Source organism: Salvelinus alpinus, chromosome 18, assembly GCF_045679555.1.
Source record: "Salvelinus alpinus chromosome 18, SLU_Salpinus.1, whole genome shotgun sequence".
Classification (NCBI taxonomy): Eukaryota; Metazoa; Chordata; class Actinopteri; order Salmoniformes; family Salmonidae; genus Salvelinus; species Salvelinus alpinus.
The window spans coordinates 6,032,891-6,053,994 of NC_092103.1; the positions used below are offsets into that span (position 1 = coordinate 6,032,891).

The 21,104-nt window shown below is 41.0% G+C and overlaps 1 protein-coding gene across 4 annotated transcripts in view; it reads right to left on the minus strand.

Annotated features, from left to right (window-relative positions):
• LOC139543593 (zinc finger protein 462-like) overlaps window positions 1-21,104 on the minus strand; it is a 92,377-nt gene that overhangs the window by 16,779 nt on the left and 54,494 nt on the right. For 2 of the 4 annotated variants that reach the window (XM_071349837.1, XM_071349840.1), the window contains exons 5-7: window positions 15,429-15,802; window positions 6,888-7,006; window positions 554-778 (exon numbers count right to left, since the gene is read on the minus strand). In XM_071349837.1, the coding sequence (XP_071205938.1) occupies window positions 554-778; window positions 6,888-7,006; window positions 15,429-15,802 (718 nt within the window). The remainder of the gene's footprint in view (window positions 1-553; window positions 779-6,887; window positions 7,007-15,428; window positions 15,803-21,104) is intronic. The other 2 variants (XM_071349838.1, XM_071349839.1) reach the window with 2 other exon arrangements.

The window sequence follows — 21,104 nt, forward strand, 5'->3', positions numbered from 1 at the left end:
CCATTGTGCCAGCAGCAGATGACAGCTGCCAAGAACATTCTAGAACAGAGCGGACGGTCGGTTGGACACATGGAGAGCCGGGCACCTGACACGCTAGATTAACACCTTCTGGGAACCAGTCATGGGCACAAACAGAAGGATATATCCTGTTTGATCAGGTCTAACAACGTGAATTCTGTGATTTCAGAGGAAGACCATGTTTTTACTCCTACCACAATGTTTCCCAAAGTGGTGAAATGGGCTGCCCTGTTGAGTTCTGATGCTCTCCAGACTTGAAATGAATAAGACTTGTACTGGTAGTAATTGAAAATGTGCATTTGTGTCAACAGCTCCTGAACGGTTCCTTCTGTCAATGGCTCCTAAACTGCATATCAGCGAATAAATTATAAATGAGGGCTCATTTGAAAAAGAGATGTCTATCCAATTGTGACTTTCTTGGTAAATAAAGAAGAAATAAATAAGAAATAAATAAGACAAAAAATAAATCAAACCAAAAACTCTAAGATCAATAAAAGTCAGCCAATCTGTTAGATGCTACAGATGGAGCTCTTACCGTCAAGGTCAGAGGTCGGGGGTGTCTGGTGAGGATCTGAGCCCAGCCTGAAGGGCCTGATCTGGGGGGCGTGGCCGGCCTGGGGAACCTGGGTGTGGGTGGTAGTGCCAGCGCGCAGCTTGGGGAGGGTCAGGGCCTGCCCGTGGTCCCTCAGAGAGTGCTCCTTCAGTTGGCTGATAGTCATTGAGGAGAAGGGGCAGGACAAGCACTTATACGTGTTCTCGCCTGTAAAATAATAATGATAGAAGGGTTTTATAAAGCACTTTTTAAGGACCTAAAGACGCCTGTGTGTGTCAAGAGTAAACAGGAATGAAATCAATCTTTCATGAATCTCGCAGTTATATTATGAACCCCTCGGACATGAATAATTATCGCCCGATGTCTAAACTACGTATAGCTGCTGCTTCTTTGGTAATAAATTACATTGTAAATAGCATTGACAAAAGGCAGCATTGTGCTGCCCTTTTAATAGACCTGCCAAAGGCTTTCGACACTGTTGACGTTCCATTATTCATTCTTAGACTGTCTAACATTGGCTTGGGTCAGGCAGTCTGTACCCCCTGACGAAGGCCATGCAGCCGAATCGCGTCTATTTTAAAAACTTTGTTTCTATTGAACATGCCATACTAATAAAGGCATTTTAATTAATTATATGAAGAGTGCCTTGGTCCTCCTTTCTTTTAGTCTGCAATTGGTTTGAAAATTACCTGATAGACAGGACACAATGGGTTTCTTCTGATGGTGTTAAGTCAGGTTTCTTTGACATTATGAAAGGTGTCCCGCAAGGGTCAATTTTAGGTCTTGTACTTTTTACTGTCTACATACTATACTCCTGTATGCAGATGACACTGTTGTGTATGCTATTGCCCCCACGGTCGGCCAGGCTCTTTCGGAGCTCCAGTCTGCGTTTAATGCCCTGCAGAAAGCCTTCGTTGAATTCAAATTGGTACTTAATGTAGGTGAAACCAAGTACAGTATATGTTATTTTCTAATTCACGTAAAAATGTATCTGATGATTTATGTATAATTATGTACATTTGATGGTGCCCTCATTGATCGTGTCCACGCTTATAAATATCTGGGCATCTGGATTGACGCAAATCGTTCAGAAAGGATGTTAATGAGTTAGTTAAGAAATTAAGATTTAAAATGGGCTTATTTTATAGGAATATGTCATGCCTTTCGTTATATAGAAAATAATAATTCAGTCGACATTCATTCCGGCTTTAGACTATGGTGATATTGTCTATATGAATGCAGCTGCCACTGTATTGAACGCAGTTTATCATAGTGCACTACCTTTTACTACACCAATAGGTTCAGTATACATCACTACATTCTTTATCAGACAGTAGGATGGACCTCTCTTAAGTCTCGTAGATCAATGCACTGCTCTGTTTTTGTTTATAAAGCCTTCTAGTGCAAACTTCCACGATACCTTACTTCATTGTTAAATTACAGACATACGAGTTACCAGACCCAATAGCAGGGATGGCTAACTCTAGAGGTCCCGTTGATCACTAAAGAATTAGGAAATCTGCAAACCACTTCTGCACTTTGATGGTCTGGTGCCTGTAGGGCAGTTCAAGTTGTTCACGAAGGACCTCATTGTGTTTGTTCTTAAATTGCTTGTAGTATTGTATGTTTTTATTACGTTGTATGTTTGAATGCTGTACATTTTATGAATTGTGCTCATGCCGGGCTTGGTTTCAATGGGACTCCCTGCTAAAACGAGGTAAACAAATATATAATTATCATTTCGTTAAAGCCCAAGTCACAGTTCAACCCAACTAAAAAGAAAAAGACTGAGAGTACAAAACCAAGGACTATCTCTTTGGCAAAGGAGCATAAACTTTGGTCAGAGAGAAACTCTTTTGAGAGTGGCTTTATCCAACTTAGTATAGAGTTGAGCATGTCAGTCAGTGTTCAGACTTCGAGTAGCACAAGACACAAAAATCTGCCTCTGTAAAAAAAAAAAAAATAGAAAATTGGTGACACTTTTTATGATGACCACCCTCAGTCCATTCAAAGGAAAATCGATTGGCTTGATACTAGTATAGTAAGCCCAAAAGCTTTCAGCCAGACAGACAGAGCCAGCGCCTGCCGACGGATCTGAAAAGAGGGGTGTTGACACTCATTTTCTGCTAATCTACCCTTGAATGACTTTTGTACCTTATCGAGAGAACCAGCATTCACACAACACACGTTACCCACTGTGCACACCGTGTCATTTCAACGTGGAAATGTTTGTCATATTTAGTTGAGATGTTGATCAATGAGATGTCAATCTTTATTCACCCACTCAAAAGGAGAGAAAGTAGTTTGTTGAATTCCCAAATGTGTTATCGCAATGCTTCAAACCATCTGAAAGGACAACCGAATTCCAATAAAAAAACATTGTTTGATTTTTGGTTTAGTTGTCATCAAAACACTGCACTTTCAACTATTTAAAAGCACACCAAAGGCCCAGATCAGATCAAGCATTAACCGGCGATAGCCGACACCCGCATAGGTTATGCTTTGGCGGTGTCTGAGGTAGAGCTGTCAAATCAGAGCGGCTGCTCCTGTGGTCATTGTCACGAAGCCACACCCGTCCCACTTGTGTTAGACGTTTAGAACGAGAAAGTGTCGGCTTGCACGGATCTGATCGAATCTGGCCCAAGGTTCAAATGGGAATACAATGTCAGATATTCTGTATTTATACATCTTCACTGTACTTCTTCTAAGTAGTAGTACTGCTAGGTTTTACACAGTCAAATGTAACAAATAGCTACATTTTCTATAAAAAAAAACTGTACAAATGATACATTTGTGACATCAATATATATATAAAATAATCAAAATTATTCAATACAATAATGTGCGATCTGTATGTAAAATATTTACATTTTACATTTTTGTCATTTAGCAGATCTAAAATCGATGGAAAAAAATTCTGAGAACAGTAATATTTTACACAAACATGAAGGTACCCATAAGCAATCATTTCTGAAGAAAACAGACAAATGTAAAAAAAAAAAAAAAAAAAATGGCGGATATGGCATTTTGAAAATAAACTCTTCAAATACTGTTACAATAGTTTGCAAGACGGCATTTACTTTAGACTATTTACTGTACTACAAAAGTAATAATGAATTGTGTTTGGTTGACAATGCAACCAAATATCAACATGAAGTGCATTTAAAGTTTGATTTGATTTACTCCTATCCTTTCTCTTTGATTTTCGGCTGGAGACGTGAATCCAACATATTCATCATTAACGTGAAGATTACATCTGAAATCAACCTAAGCTTGAAGTCCTAGGCTTATACGTAATGTACATTTTTTGTTGTTGAACCCTGGGTTGAATTGAAACATTAGTTGTTACTAACTTCAAATGCCGTAGGCCTAAATAGTATCCTTGATGATATATCACTCATAAAGTATGGTTACATTTAATATTCTCTGTTAAACCTACCCTTTGGAATGACTTCGATAGCAACAGTGAATATGTTTAGTTATTAATAGATAGATTCAATAATCATTCTCACGATAGCACATTGGCAGTAGTCAGTGACAAATACAAAGCTAAGCAGGGCTGGCCTTATTTAAAACCCTGGACGGGAGACTAAATAAGTAACTGTACTGTAGATAGTTCAACTCTCCAGTAGATGGTGCGGCCCAGCTTATTATTATTTTTCTGATAGTGGATATAACATTGAAAATATGACGTTGTTTCAAAAGGTACAAATTCAACATGTTTTATACAAGGTTCGTCTACGTTGAAAATTGGTTACCATGATGACATAATCCCGTGGTTGAAATTGTATCCTCAAAACAACAGTTTCGATGACTTTTTTTTTGCAAATCCAATGTATTTTCCCCCGTAGATTCTACGTCACAATGAGTTGACAAATGACGTCGAAACAACGTTGATTCAACTAGTTTGTGCCCAATATTGGGCATTGGATTCCACAGTATACACATTACGCATTACCAAGGCAGCAATCAAAACCCACAGGCAAATAAGTGGCTGGATGATTGTGAGATTGATACAATATACAACAGAAGCAGAAAACATGGTGTTTTGACACCACCACCAACAGACCATGTCAGAACACTTTCAAAATGTAATCAAATTCTAAATGGCTCTGGTTCGGAAGTCGATTGTCTGAATCAACTGTTGATTGTTGTTGACTCATCTTTCCGTGTTATTTTCCAGTCATAACTGAGACAACATTCACGACTACTTTTTTGTACTCTCATTGTCATTTGTGATGATTGACTATCTATCCCTCTGCTCGGGCGTTGGTTCCCTGGCTGCATCTGTGGAATCAATTTCTGTAGACAACGGAATCCTTTGCGAAAATATCAAAATATCTAATGAAAGAAACATAACATTGAACAGAGAAAATAGACAGGCTGCGTCTGCAATGGCACCCTTTTCTCTATATAGTGCACTACTTTTGGACCATTTGGGACTCACCCAAAGACTCGCATAGCTATGGTATTCAATGGACTCAATCACAAGACTCAGTTTAAGATAGTCCCATAGGGGACGTACTAAGGGAATGATGACATTAGTGTTGATTTAAGATCCTCAAACAGCTGTGGTAGTCAGACATTCAGACTAGCCCACAGCCCAATACACAGGCGTGGTCAATAACCCACTAGTCTGTTTCAGGATCAGTTTGTGCTGTTTAGCCAACGACGAGTCAAAATTCGACTGATAGTGCCTTCAGAAAGTATTCACACACCTCGACTTTTTCCCACATTTTGTTGTGTTCCAAGGCGGGATTTAAAATGGATTCGATTGTCAACGATCTACACAAAATACTCTGTCATGTCAAAGCGGAAGAAAAACATTTGTAAAAACATTTATGAAAAATGAAACAGTAATATATCTTGATTACATAAGTATTAAAGCAATACATATCACTACATGTTAGAATCAATTGATTACAGCTGTGAATATTTCTGGGTAAGTCTAAGAGCTTTGCTGTCACGCCCTGACCATAGAGAGCCCTCGTTTCTCTATGGTGTAGTAGGTCAAGGCGTGACTAGGGGGTGTTCAAGTAAAAATGTTCTATGTTGGTGTTTTGTATGGTTCCCAATTAGTGACATTTGCACACCTTGATTATAATATATTTGAACATTGTTATTTAAGACATTTTTTCATACTCTGTCAAGTTGGTTGTTGATCCTTGCTAGACGCAAGGATCAACAACCAACTTGACAGAGTATGAAAAAATGTTCAAATATATTAGAATCAAGGTGTGCAAATGTCACTAATTGGGAACAGCCATTTTCAAGTCTTGCCATAGATTTTCAAGCCGATTTAAGTTAAAACTCAGGAATATTCAATGATGTATTGGTAAGCCACGCCAGCGTATATTTGGCCTTGTGTTCTCGGTTATTATCCTGCTGAAAGGTGAATTTGTCTCCCAGTGTGTTGGAAAGCAGACTGAACCAGGTTTTCCTCAGATTATTTTTATTTAAAAAAAAACTTCCTAGTCCTTGCCAATGACAAGCATACCCATAACATGATGCAGCCACCACCATGCTTGAAAATATGAAGAGTGGTACTAAGTGACGTGTTGGATTTGCCCCAAACATAACACTTTTTTTATTCAGGACATAAAGTTTCACTTTAGTGCCGTATTGCATACAGGATGCATGTTTTGGAATGTTTTATTCTGTACAGCCTTCCTACTTTTCACTCTGTCAATTGGGTTAGTATTGTGAAGTAAGTACAATGTTGTTGATCCATCCTCAGTTTTTCTCCTATCACAGCCATTTAAACTCCGTAACTGTTTTAAAGTCACCATTGGCCTCAAGGTGAAATCCCTGAGCGGTTTCCTTCCTCTCTGGCAAATGAGTTTGTAGTGACTGGGTGTATTGATACACCATCCAAAGTGTAAGTAATAACTTCACCATGCTCAAAAGGATAATTAATGTCTTATTTTTTATACCGATCTACCTATAGGGGCATTGGAAAACCTTCCTGGTCTTTGTTGTTAAATCTGTGTTTGTAATTCACTGCTCGACTGAGGGACCGTACAGATAATTGACTTATTGACTCAAGACATTTCAGCTTCCATGTTTTAATTAATTTGTAAAAATGACTAAAAACACAATTGTACTTTGACATTACGGGGTATCGTGTGTAGGCCAGTGACACAAAATCGAAAGTTAATACATTTTATATTCAGGCTGTAACACGACAAATATGTTGCACAATTCAAGGGGTGTGAAAACTTGAAGGCACAGGAAGTAGAAGTTTCGCCCCAGAACAAACACTGACCACCCGTGAAGTCGTGGTGAGCACAGAGTAGTGAGGTGTGTGGTTTTTTACCTGGGTGTGCTTTGTGCAGATGACTCTTCAGTCGGCTCAGGTAAGCAGACTTAAAAGGACAGAGCTTGCATCTGAACGGCTTGTGGTGCCTGTGGTGAGACTGCACATGTTTGTCCAGACTGAGGAGAGAGACACAGACAAAGAGGAGAGAGAGTGAATGAGAAGAAAGGGAGGGAGACAGAGAGAGAGGGGGGGGGGGGCAGAGTGGGAGAGAAAGAGAGATGTAGAGAAAGAAACATCTACACCAGGTATGGGCGAACTACGGCCCATTCAATCCAGCCCACGGGAGTTTTGATAAACACTCCTTTTTTCTTTTTTTTCTCTTCCCTTTTACTCTTGAACGTCTAAAACTAGATAGAAAGTATGTAGAAATTAGAATGGACTTTTCAAATAACTGTCCTTTTCCTGGCCTGCAAATAGATTTTTTACAAAAAAATCTATTACAAAAAAATCTGCGCGGTGCTCGAAATCCTGTGGCCCTTGAGCCAAAATGTTTGCTGACCCCTGGTCTGCACATATGTTTCAACCCATCACAACAGAATACTTCCAAGGAAGCAGAGGGAATCTGATTGTACCTAACTTGATTTTCTGAGCCACAACTAGCAGAGAATTTCTAATGACTATTGAGCAGAGGCCATAGTGGAAAACCATCTACCATGGTCACAGTATCCCTAGTGTATCTCTGTGTGTCTGACTGCAAACCACATAGAAGGTATCTGGGGAATATGAATGTGTTTTGATCCCAGCCTCTTGGGTGGCATGGGAACACATTTACTTTCCGGGTCAGCAATACAGTGGGACTACACAAGGGAGCTGAGATGAGGTCTTTCAGCTTTGGATAAGAAGACAAATTACACTATCAAAATGTCTGCCATGTCTACAGTGTCTCAATGGATTCTACTGGAGTGAGTTTTGGAGGAAATGCGCATTCCATCTAGCCTGGTGCCAGATCTCTTTGTGCTCTTCTCTACCCCATTGCTCCGTCATTGTCAATCACAAACAGACTGGCACTTAGGCTACATTCCATCCAGAGTGTATGTCCGATATAAAGCACAGCTCAGATGACGTCGATAGATAGGGCTTCCGTGCTTCTTGCACTTAGGAAACTTTGCAGTATAAATATTTTTTGTGTTCTCTTACATTATTAACCCATAATTTTTTTGGTGTTATTACAGCCAGGAAGAACTTTTGGATATCAGAACGGCGGTAACTCACCAGCATTACCAGCACTACGACCAGGAATATGACTTTCCTGAATCTGATCGTTTGTTCGTACCCCCCAGGGCAATTGAACTGATTCCAGAGGCTGACCCAAAACACCGCCAGTGGAGGAGAGGTCCTTGGAGTGGACTTCTAGTCCGACTCAGGAGGCGCGCACACGACCCACCGCTTCCGAGTATATTACTCGCTAAAGTTCAGTCTCTGGATAATAAAGTTTACGAGCTCAAGGCGAGGATTTCCTTCCAGAGAGACTTCAGGGATAGTAACATACACTGTTTCACGGGAACATGGCTCTCCGTCTGAGTTCGTACAGCCAGTTAGGTTCTCACTTCATCACGCAGAACAGGAATAAATATCGCTCTGGGAAGAAGAAGTGCAGGGGTGTATGTTTCATGATTAACTACTCATGGTGTGATTGTGATAACATACAGGAACTCAGGTCCTTTTGTTCACCTAACCTAGAATACCTCACAATCAAATGCCGACCATATTACCTCCCAAGAGAATTCTCTTCGGTTATAGTCACAGCCGTGTATATTCCCCCTCAAGCCGATACCACGATGGCCCTCAACTTCACTGGACTTTATGCAAACTGAAAACCACATATGCTGAGGCAGAATTTATTGTAGCTTGGGTTTTGAACAAAGCAAATTTGAGAAAAACGCTACCGAAGTTCCATCAACACATTGACTGTAGTAGTCGCGCTGCTCAAACCCTCAACCACTGCTACTCCAACTTCTAAGATGCCTACAAGACCCTCCCCCGCCCTCCCTTCGGCAAATCTGATCAAGACTCCATTTTGCTCCTCCCTCCTTATGGGCAGGAACTCAAAAAGGAAGTACCCATGCTAAGGACTATTCAACGCAGGTCTGACCAATCAGAATCCACGCTTCAAGATTGTTTTGATCACGCGGACTGGGATATGGTCCAGGTAGCCTCCGGAATTTAACATAGATGAATACACTGATACGGTGACTGAGTTTATCAAGAAGTGTATAGGAGATGTTGTACCCACTGTGACAATAAAAACCTACCCTAACCAGGAACCGTGGATAGATGGAATATTCGAGCAAAACTGAAAGCTCGAACCATCGCATTTAACCATGGCAAGGTGACTGAGAATATGGCCGAATACAAACAGTGTAGTTATTCCCTCCTTAAGGTAATCAAACAGGCAAAACGTCAGTATAAAGACAAAGTGGAGTCGCAATTCAAAGGCTCAGACACGAGACGTACAGTTGAAGTCAGAAGTTTACATACACCTTAGCCAAATACATTTAAACTCAAGTTTTTCACAATTCCTGACATTTAATCCTAGTAAAAATTCCCTGTCTTACGTCAGTTAGGATCACCACTTTATTTTAAGAATGTGAAATGTCAGAATGATAGTAGAGAGAAAGATTTATTTCAGCTTTTATTTCTTTCATCACATTCCCAGTGTGTCAGAAGTTTACATACACTCAATTCATATTTGGTAGCATTGCCTTTAAATTGTTTAACTTGGGTCAAACGTTTTGGGTAGCCTTCCACAAGCTTCCCACAATAAGTTGGGTGAATTTTGGCCCATTCCTCCTGACAAAGCTGGTGTAACTGAGTCAGGTTTGTAGGCCTCCTTGCTCGCACACACCTTTTCAGTTCTGCCCACAAATTTTCTATAGGATTTTTGTCAGGGCTTTGTGATGGCCACTCCAATACCTTGACTTTGTTGTCCTTAAGCCATTTTGCCACAACTTTGGAAGTAAGCTTGGGGTCATTGTCCATTTGGAAGACCCATTTGCGATCAAGCTTTAACTTCCTGACTGATGTCTTGAGATGTTGCTTCAATATATCCACATAATTTTCCTCCCTCATGACTCCATCTATTTTGTGAAGTGCACCAGTCCCTCCTGCAGCAAATCCCCCCCACAACATGATGCGGCCACCCCCGTGCTTCACAGTTGGGATAGTGTTCTTCTGCTTGCAAGCCTCCTTTTTCCTCCAAACATAACGATGGTCATTATGGCCAAACAGTTATATTTTTGTTTCATCAGACCAGAGGACATTTCTCCAAAAAGTACGATCTTTGTCCCCATGTGCAGTTGCAAACAGTAATCTGGCTTTTTTATGGCGGTTTTGGAGTAGTGGCTTCTTCCTTGCTGAGCGGCCTTTCAGGTTATGTCGATAAAGGACTCATTTTACTGTGGATATAGATACTTTTGTACCAGTTTCCTCCAGCATCTTCACAAGGTCCTTTGCTGTTATTCTGGGATTGATTTGCACTTTCCGCACCAAAGTACGTTCATCTCTAGGAGACAGAACGTGTCTCCTTCCTGAGCGGTATGACGGCTGCGTGGTCCCATGGTGTTTATACTCGCGTACTATTGTTTGTACAGATGAACGTGGTACCTTCAGGCGTTTGGAAATTGCTCCCAAGGATGAACCAGACGTGTGGAGGTCTGCAATTTGTTTCTGAGGTCTTGGCAGATGTCTTTTGATTTTCCCATGATGTCAAGCAAAGAGGCACTGAGTTTGAAGGTAGGCCTTGAAATACATCCACAGGTACACCTCCAATTGACTCAAATGATGTCAATTAGCCTATCAGAAGCTTCTAAAGCCATGACATCATTTTCTGAAATTTTCCAAGCTGTTTAAAGGCACAGTCAACTTAGTGTATGTAAACTTCTGACCCACTGGAATTGTGATACAGTGAATTATAAGTTAAATAATCTGTCTGTAAACAATTGTTGGAAAAATTACTTGTGTCATGCACAAAGTAGATGTCCTAAACGACTTGCCAAAGCTATAGTTTGTTAACAAGAAATTTGTGGAATGTTTGAAAAAAGTGTTTCAATGACTCCAACCTAAGTGTATGTAAACTTCTGACTTCAACTGTATACACTAAGTGGACAAAACATTAGCAACCTAATACTGAGTTGCACCCCCTTTTGTCCTGAGAACAGCCTCAATGTGTTGGAGCATGGACTCTACAAGGTGTCGAAAGAGTTCCACAGGGGTGATGGGCCATTTCCCCACACATTTTCCCACAGCCAAATTGGCAGATCGTGGATCTCACCGAATAACTCCTTCCAGATCATCCCACAGATGCTCAATTGGATTGAGATTTGGTGACTGGGCTGGCCACTGCAGTAAGATGAATTCGCTGTCATGTTTGTGGAACCATTTCTGGACAATCCTAGCCTTGTGGCATGGGACATTATCCTGCTGAAAGAAATCTATTTGCACAGCTGCCACGAAAGGATGCACCTGATTGTTAATGATGTTCAGATATCCTGTGACATTCAAACACTGCTCCACTTTTATTAAGGGGTCCAATGTGTGCCATGAAAACACCCTCAACACAATCGCAGCACCACCACCACTGTGCAATGTCGAAACGCTGATGGATGCATGTACTCACGTGGTTTTCTCCATACCCTAGTCCTCCCATCAGCGAGAAACCGTAGGAACCAGGATTCATCAGACCAGGCAATGTTTTTCCAATTCTCAAGTGTTCAGTGTTTTTCGTTCCTTAGCCCACTGCAACCGCAGTCTCATGTTTTTTTGCTGAAAGAAGTGGAACTGAAATACCACATTGTGTCAAGGTACGACGAGTTGTGCATTCTTTCATGTGTCTTTGGGCACCAATGTTGTACTGGACTGTCAGTTGACTAACCGTAGCCAGTCTGTTGCTCTGCACAATTCGTGTCAGCCTCCTTTGTCCTCTTTCATCAATGGCTCGTTTTTGACCACTGGCTGGATGTCCTTTTGGTGGTGGACGATTCTTTATACACACAAGGAACTGTTGAGGGTGAAAAACCCAGCAGAGTTGCAGCTCTCGACACACTCAAACAGGTGTGCCTGGCACCTACTACCGTACCCCATTCAAAGGCACTTCAAATTTTTTCTTGCCTATTCACCCCCTGAATGGCAACATACACAATCCATGTCTCAAGGCTTAAAAATCCTTCTTCAACCCGTCTCCTTCCGTTCATCTACACTGATTGAAGTGGATTTACCAGCTGACATCAATAAGGGACCATTGCTTTCACCTGGATTCACCTGGTCAGTCTATGTCATGGAAAGAGCAGGTGTTCCAAATGTTTTGTCCACTCGGTGTAATTTAATATATGCCATTTAGCAGGATATTTTATCCAAAGCAACTTACAGTCATGCGTGCATAGATTTTACGTATGGATGGACCCGGGAATCAAACCCACTAGCCTGGAGTTACAAGCGCCAACTGAGCTAAAAGGACCATTATTCATCATAATAGTAACACACTCAATGTTAAACAATGCAGATGGCTAACGTCAGCGAACTCCAAATCCCAGAATGCCCCTGGTACATAAAGGTTATTTTCTGGATCAAAAAGGGGCTTAGCGTGCGTGGCATGGGGCATTGTTTTGGGAATTTAAGCTTTTATTTTGGTGATTGTTAGTTCTCAAAGATTAGATTATAAAAAAATATATAGGTCCATTGTCTTTTCTACATATTTAAAATCTTTATATCTGGTTTTAGTCAGTTAAGTTTACAGTGAAAGCGTTTTTCCATCCCGAAAATGTATTTACAAAAAAAAAATCATATTTATATACAATACCAGTCAAAAGTTTGGACACACCTACTTGTTCCAGGGTTTTTCTTTAACACATATGGAATCATGTAGTAACCCAAAAAGTGTTAAACAAATCAAAATAAATGTTTTATTTGAGATTATTTAAAGTAGCCACCCTTTGCCTTCATGACAGCTTTGCACACTCTTGGCATTCTCTCAACCAGCTTCATGAGGTATTCACCTGGAATGCATTTCAGTTAACAGGTGTGCATTGTTAAACGTTAATTTGTCGAATTACTTTCCTTCCAATCAGTTGTGTTGTGACAAGGTAAAGGTGGTAAACAGAACATATCCCTATTTGGTAAAATACAAAGTCCATATTATGGCAAGAACAGGTCAAATAAGCAAAAAGAAACGACAGTCCATCATTACTTTAAAACATGAAGGTAAGTCAAAAGTTTCTTCAAGTGCAGTCGCAAAAACCATCAAGCGCTATGATGAAACTACTGGTTCTCATGAGGACCGCCACAGGAAAGGAAGAAGCAGTTACTTCTGCTGCAGAGGATAAGTTCATTAGACTTACCAGCCTCAGAAATTGCAGCCTAAATAAATGCTTCACAGAGTTCAAGTAAGACACATCAAAACATCAACTGTTCAGAGGAGACTGCGTGAATCAGGCCTTCATGGTCGAATTGCTGCAAAGAAACCACTATTAAAGGACACCAATAAGAAGAAGAGACTTGGTTGAGCCAAGAAACATGAGCAATGGACATTAGACAAGTGGAAATCTGTCATTTGGTCTGATGAGTCCAAATTTGAGATTTTTGGATCCAACCGCCGTGTCTTTGTGAGACACAGAGTAGGTGAACGGATGATCTCTCTCTTTGCTGGTGTTGATGATTTATTTTGAATTCAAGGCACACTTAACCAGCATGGCTACCACAGCATTCTGCAGCAATACGCCATCCCATTCCCATCATTCGTTTTTCAACAGGACAATGACCCAACACACCTCCAGGCTGTGTAAGGGCTATTTGACCAAGAAGGAAAGTGATGGAGTGCTGCATCAGATGGCCTGGCCTCCATAATCACCCAACCTCAACACAGTTGAGATAGTTTGGAGTTGAGTGCAGCCAAAATGTGCTCAGCATATTGTGGGAACTCCTTCAAGACTGCTGGAAAAGCATTCCAGGTGAAGCTGGTTGAGAGAATGCCAAGAGTGTGCTACTTTGAAGAATCTCAAATATAAAATATATTTTGAATGGTTTAAAACTTTGCATTGCGCATGGTGATCTTAGGCTTGTTGCGGCTGCTCGGCCATGGAAACCCATTAACCGACTAACAGCTCTTGTGCTGATGATGCTTCCAAAGGCAGTTTGGAACTCGGTAGTGAGTGTTGCAACCGAGGACAATTCTTACGCGCTACAGCATTCGGCAGTCCCGTTCTGTGAGCTTGTGTGGCCTACCACATTGCGGCTGAGCCGTTGTTGCTCCTATACTTTTCCACTTCACAATAACAGCACTTACATTTGACCGGGGCAATTCTAGCACGGCAGAAATTTGAAGAATTGACTTGTTGGAAAGGTGGGAATTATATGACGTTGAAAGTCACTGAGCTCTTTAGTAAGGCCATTCTACAGCCAATGTTTGTCTATGGAGATTGCATGTCCGGGCGCTCGATTTTATACACCTGTCAGCAACGGCTGTGGCTGAAATAGCTGAATCTACTAATTTGAAGGCCATGACTTTTGGCCACGTAGTGCAGAATGGTAGTCATCTTACGTTTGGGAACTTCACAGACCTATTGATCAAACAACCATGAAAAAAGTATGCTCCCTCCCTCAGTTGCCTATGCACATCAACAAAAACAAGATCGACAACTAATGCTAGCCAGAGAGAGATGAGCTAAAATCTAACGAGGGAACACTAGATAAACCCCCTCAAACTTTTTCAGCTAGTTGGCCGTCAAAATTGCACTGCTAAACGATGGGGAGTAACGTTAGTAGCCTGCACGTCCTTCTGCAAGTTGTCTGCCACGTTTTGACAACTGAATGGGAACTTTCCTGCCTGCCTGCCAAATACATTGACTGACAACTAAGAGATATGCTAACTGTGGATAAGTTCAGCATAGCTAGCTAGCAACGCGATTCACGTGTCTGTACACTTTCCCTCCGCTGCTCGCTGTAAAACAGGACAAACAAAAGCAAAGCAATTTAAGTTGAATTCAATGATTTGCATCAGCCTGTAATTTCATAGACTAGAACTCAACTGTTGACTTGCTTGTGTGTCCTATTCAGCCCACAGGCCTTGTGTTTGACACTAGCCAATTAGCCAAGTTATGACTGACTTGTGATCATTGCCCTTGCTAGTTTGATTGTATTGACATTCCCAGCCTTAGTTACAGTAATCCGTTTTTGTTCAAAATATTGAGTCGTTGAAATTGAAACAGTTCATCCCGAATGAGTGGTGGCAGCAAAAAATGTACCAGGCCAGCTGTGATTTACAACCTGATAGCAATATTTTTTGGACTACCAAGAAATGTACTGGTGAATTATATTAATCATGCATTGAACTGCATCCATCTATTCTGACAACAATGCCTTAGTGTACGTCAAGGAATGTTGAGTCAAATAGAACCTATTTGTAAAACCTCTTATAAAGTTGGTTTAGTAGCATAAACTAGGCATTTTATATTTTTGACTGATAATATGATTGTCTGTTTGTTTCACATTTGCTAAGTAGTTCAAACACTGTCAGTTCCACTTTAAGTTTATATGACGTCCTCTTACTTGTGTCTGAAGGGGGAGACGAACTGGCAGTACTGGCAGCTGTGCTTGTCCTCTCTGGTGAACATGGCCATGGCCGAGTGGCTCCTCTCGTGGGACCTCAGCCCCTGCATGGACATGAAGACACGGTCGCACTGGGCACACGGGTGTCCCCCCGTCAGCCTCTCCTTCACCTGCTCAACGGGCAACACCGCCGGCCCAACCACCGGTGACATCCCGACTGCCATCTCTGCCGTCTCCGTGGCAACAGCGGCCCCGGTGACCACCGGGCACATCGCAGCGGCCACCGTCGAAACGTCGGTCACCTCTTCCACCTCCCCGTTAGTGAGGCCGCTCTCAGCCGGGATGGTGGACAACGGCACATCTGCGACTTCCTGCTGTTGAAACATTATAAGATTAATATTTACTCTCAATTTCCATTTCGCAAATATGCTCTGGCAGGTAACATGACATCCAGACTCATGTACTGTACTCCGAAATGTTGCCATTGTACGGGAGGTGAGTAACCTTGCCTGTGACCTAGGCTTTAGCTCAGTGGGCTAAAACAGTCTTGATATTCAAAGAGGACCTGGAATCGAACTCAGTCAGTCACACCTTTGTGTCTGTTAATAGATTCCTGAATTATTAGCCATAGAAAACTAACTTTGCCTTCCTGTAACTGTAGACATTAGCCCTGAAGAGGCCTCCTCCCAGGCGACCAGAGACCACAGCCTGCCCTAAAAATGTTTTGCAACGGGAAACAGAAATGAACATATCTTATTAGAGTCCAAGTTATTTCAGTCTGTTTTCTTCCATTTCGTGCCTAATGAATACAACCCCAGGCTGCCCTGGTCTGCACGTCCCACTTCCTTGATCTGGGAAAGCACAAAGTGGTTCCTGTCCTGTGCGTCTCTCTCTCTCTCTCTCTCTGTCCGTATCTCTCTCTCCGTGTCTCTCTCCGTCTCTCTCTCTCCGTCTCTCTCTCTCCGTCTCTCTCTCTCTCTCACACAGACAGGACAATTAACAGACAGCCAACCAGGCTTTTTATGGCCTACGGGAAGCTCACTATTTCTGCTGAAGGACCTGACCCTGCACTTCATAGGACCATAAATAAGGTAGGTGTCCACAGAGCTGTATCATCAGCCTATTCTCACGCTAGGGGACAGACCAGGGCCAGTCACAATGTAAATGGCAAGAGATCTAGTACAAATTAGTACAGAAACATCTAATAGCCTACATGTTCATATGAAACTAATATAGTATCATTATTCCCTTTCATTCGTGTTTCTCTGGCAGACGTCATATCATCACATTAAACACATTTCCAACACACTTATGGCCAAAACTCACCAAAGGCGAGCATGCATGTGATTCATTTTAGAATGCATCGTTTTTAATTATAACGACCCAACCAGGCGGGTTGTCTGCTTTGATGCCTCTCTCAATTAGAAGGTGTCTCTATTTTCGCATTTTATACCTGATACTGTAGTCACACAAAACAAAAAAAAATGTAATTATTCACTCTTTTTTATTTTTTTATTATTTTTTAAAAATCTTTTTTTATTTATTTATTTATTTATTAGAAGAGGTAGCTAAGCGTTGAGGCTTTACCATTCATACTAAATTAGACCAATTCATCCACTTATGTAAAACACAACATCGCTATCGGCAAAGATGATTGTAGATATGGACTATCCTGCTAGCATACAGTCAGGCTCGGATTCATTCAAGATACACCAGAGAACATAATTTAGCCACAGAGGATAAATCGTTTCTAAAAAAAATATATCTGTGGATTAAGTTTAATCACACGCATATACAGGTAACTGCCAAAATAAAGGAAACACCAACATAAAGTGTCTTAAAAGGGTGTTAGGCCACCATTAGCTGCCAGAACAGCTTTAATGTGGCTTGGCATAGATTCTACAAGTGGACCTAAACCATAGTAGGACCCAACTCACTAACGACCATCAGGTCGCTAATGGCCTTGTACTCAGGGCTCTATTGTCCTTCTGACCACTCTGACATCAATGCAAATGCAATAGAAAATCCCAGCAGACACTTATTATCGAAACGATACGTGTTTTTAAATCTCACCTCACTGTGATGATCAATATGAGGAAAGAAGTTTAACAGCAGGTTGAAACTGAGTGGAAAACATGGTCGTTGTGGATGTTGTTTCAACGCCTAACACAACGAAATTGACTTTCTAATGATCAATTCAAAACACCCATATGCATTTTAGAGAAACCCTTCTCCCCCGATGATTGTGCTATTATAATGATTGTGCAATACATAGCCTACTGCATATTACCCACGGCAGAAACCCCCCCCCCCAAAAAACAACTGATTTAAGATGTCTTTGGTACATAATTGGTCTAGCCTACCTCCAAAATTAAACAAATTCTAGTAATCGCCTTTGAATGAGGACTGTATTACTATGCATACTGACTGGGCCGGTTACCTTATGCTATGATCCAAACGTTCTATTCATGAGTCTGGGAGAGAATGTATAGGCCTAGGCGATGCTGTGGGTTCACTGACTATGCAGGGCGTCGAAGCCAACAATTATAGTTAATTTGTATTTGATATTGAATAGCCTAGTAATAGGGACTTTTAAAAATCTTTTCCCAATTAAAAGGCTGACACATTACCTTTAGCTACAGAATATCTCCCCACCGTACGTTTCCATCTCCTCGCTCTCCTTCATTCCTTTCTCCGGCATGCTGCGAGAGGGGCTGTCAACAATTGAATGATATATGTTTTGTTGTGAATACATGTTACTATCGATGTTCCCGAACAGATTTCACTAGGTTTCCCAAATGAAGCGCTGGGTAAATGCAAGAACAGGGTTGGAGAGCCCATGGCATTCAGAGTTTGGGCGGAATATCACCTGTCGGGCAGCGGTTGATGAATGTAGTGAAATAACTGGAGTAGCCTGAATAAGGAACCAGTTGGAAAGTGGCATTCCATTCACTATTTGAGTGCATGTGGATGACATGTCTTTTGGAAACAAATTTCACATCTTAATAAAGACGAGATTAAATTGAGAACAGTGAAAATATGATCACTTGACGAGAGTGTGCAGCCTGAGGCAAGGAACATAGTGCAAGCTTTTTTTTGTGCTACTTTCTCAACTCATCAATAGCCTATAGTTGTATCATGCAGCCCATATATGTTTTGATTTCTAAGACATTCTAAGGTTTGTATCATTCACAACTGAAGTTGCAAATAACTCTAAATCTAGCATATAGGACCTTTTTCAAATTATCACTTTTAAGCTCAAAATAACCACTTCATATGTGCACTCGCTCCAGATGGGAAACATATATTTTATTCAGCTAAGATCATTTATATTCTTATTACTATAAAATCATTTAATATACAAGAATGGCATGGGACATTTAAGCATATCTTCTCTGCTAAATGATCATATCCTTATCTCAGCTCACTGGTCACCATAGCAGCACCCAACCGTAGCACGCGCTCCAGCAGGTATATCTCACTGGTCACCCCCAAAGCCAATTCTTCCTTTGGCCGCCTTTCCTTCAAGTTCTCTGCTGCCAATGACTGGAACGAACTGCAAAAATCACTGAAGCTGGAGACTCATATCTCCCTCACTAGCTTTAAGCACCAGCTGTCAGAGCAGCTCACAGATCACTGCACCTGTACATAGCCCATCTGTAAATAGCCCATCCAACTACCTCATCCTCATACTGTATTTATTTATTTATCTTGCTCCTTTGCACCCCAGTATCTCTAATTGCACATTTATCTTCTGCACATCTACCATTCCATTGTTTCATTGCTATATTGTAATTACTTCACCACCATGGCCTATTCATTGCCTTACCTACCTTATCCTACCTCATTTGCACATACTGCATATAGACTTTTTCTACTGTATTATTGACTGTATGTTTGTTTATTCCATGTGTAACTCCGTGTTGTTGTATGTGTCGAGCTGCTTTGCTTTATCTTGGCCAGGTTGCAGTTGAAAATGAGAACATGTTCTCAACTAGCCTACCTGGTTAAATAAAGGTGAAAAAAATATATAAATAATAATGAACAAGCCTACAGTGTCACGTTGGTATGAAGAGATTTGGGAGAAAGGCGCAGGAATGCACTTTTTAAAATTTTATTAAGCCCAAATTACAGCGTGCCATGTAAAGGCACGGGGACAAAGACCAAACAAACACCAAGCAAAACACAGGGTAGAAACCCAAAACAAAAGAGCGAGGAGTACCTAGAATAAATAACACACGGGACGAGACCCGTAATCATCTGCGCAATCCACAATGGCAGGATAGCCAAAACATACAGCACAGGTACTCACACGCACCAACAGACATAGTAACAATAATGGACAGCCCAATGGAAACCAAAGGGCACAGTTACGCAAGTACTAATCAGTGGGAATAGGGAACAGGTGTACGTAATGAAAGTTCCGGAGGGATCTGTGATATACAGCCAATGGCATGGCATAGCCAGATATCATACAGTAGGCCACCTCATATTCCGTTCTTCTGAAACAAAATATCTTCCTATCATGTTTCTTTAGACCTGCTAAAAATAAATAATGGATTTATTGTGATGGTGTATATTAAATTCATTTATTCTACCTTTTTTAACGTAGATGTTCCAAAGGTGCGCATCAGTGGCTCGTATGCAAGGGGACGCTAAACGTGTTTATGTTAATTAACGGTCAATTACAGTGAGACCGGCACACTTTTGCATGACAATAACCGTCTGACAAAATGTAATTACCGCCACAGCCCTAGGCAGCACGCGTGCCAAATATAGAACAGCATGTTGCTTTGTGGCCATAGACCTATAGCATAATCCATAGAAGGGTTTTAGAACCTCTTACTCTGGCGATTTGACTGTTAAAATCATGGAGAAACTAATAATGGATCCCCGTCCTGACTTGACTGTGAACTGCCATCTATGGGTTATATTTCTATATTTAGTTGCGGCTGTAATTTTGCCTATAGCAAACTTCAAAATACAATTGTGGGAAGAATGTACAGTTTGGAAAGCAAATGCCTACTGTTGAAGAGACAAGACTAATCTGTCTGTAGAAGCAATATAAAAATTAATTCTCAACAACTCCCAACTTTAAGCGAACAGCGACATTTTTTTCCAAAGTAGCTTATCTTCAGATAGGATATTGCCATGACGAGCGCATCGGCCATAACCGGTAAGTCAGAGTGTCACTGGAAAGTTTATTTAGAAGCCTACTATAGCCTGTAATACATACAGTTGAAGTCGGAAGTTTACATTCACCTTAGCCAAATACATTTAAACTCAGTTTATCACAATTCCTGACATTTATTCCAAGTAAAAAATTACATTTTAGTTCAGTTTGGATCACCACTTTATTTTAAGAATGTCAAATGTCAGAATATTAGTAGAGAAAATGATTCATTTTAGCTTTTATTTCTTTCATCACATTCCCAGTGGGTCAGAAGTTTACATACACTCAATTAGTATTTGGTAGCATTGCCTTTAAATTGTTTAACTTGGGTCAAACGTGTCAGGTAGCCTTCCACAAGCTTCCTACAATAAGTTGGGTGAATTTTGGCCCATTACTAATGACAGAGCTGGTGTAACTGAGTCAGGTTTGTAGGCCTCCTTGCTCACACACGCTTTTTCAGTTCTGCCCACAAATTTTCTATTGGATTGAGGTCAGGGCTTTGT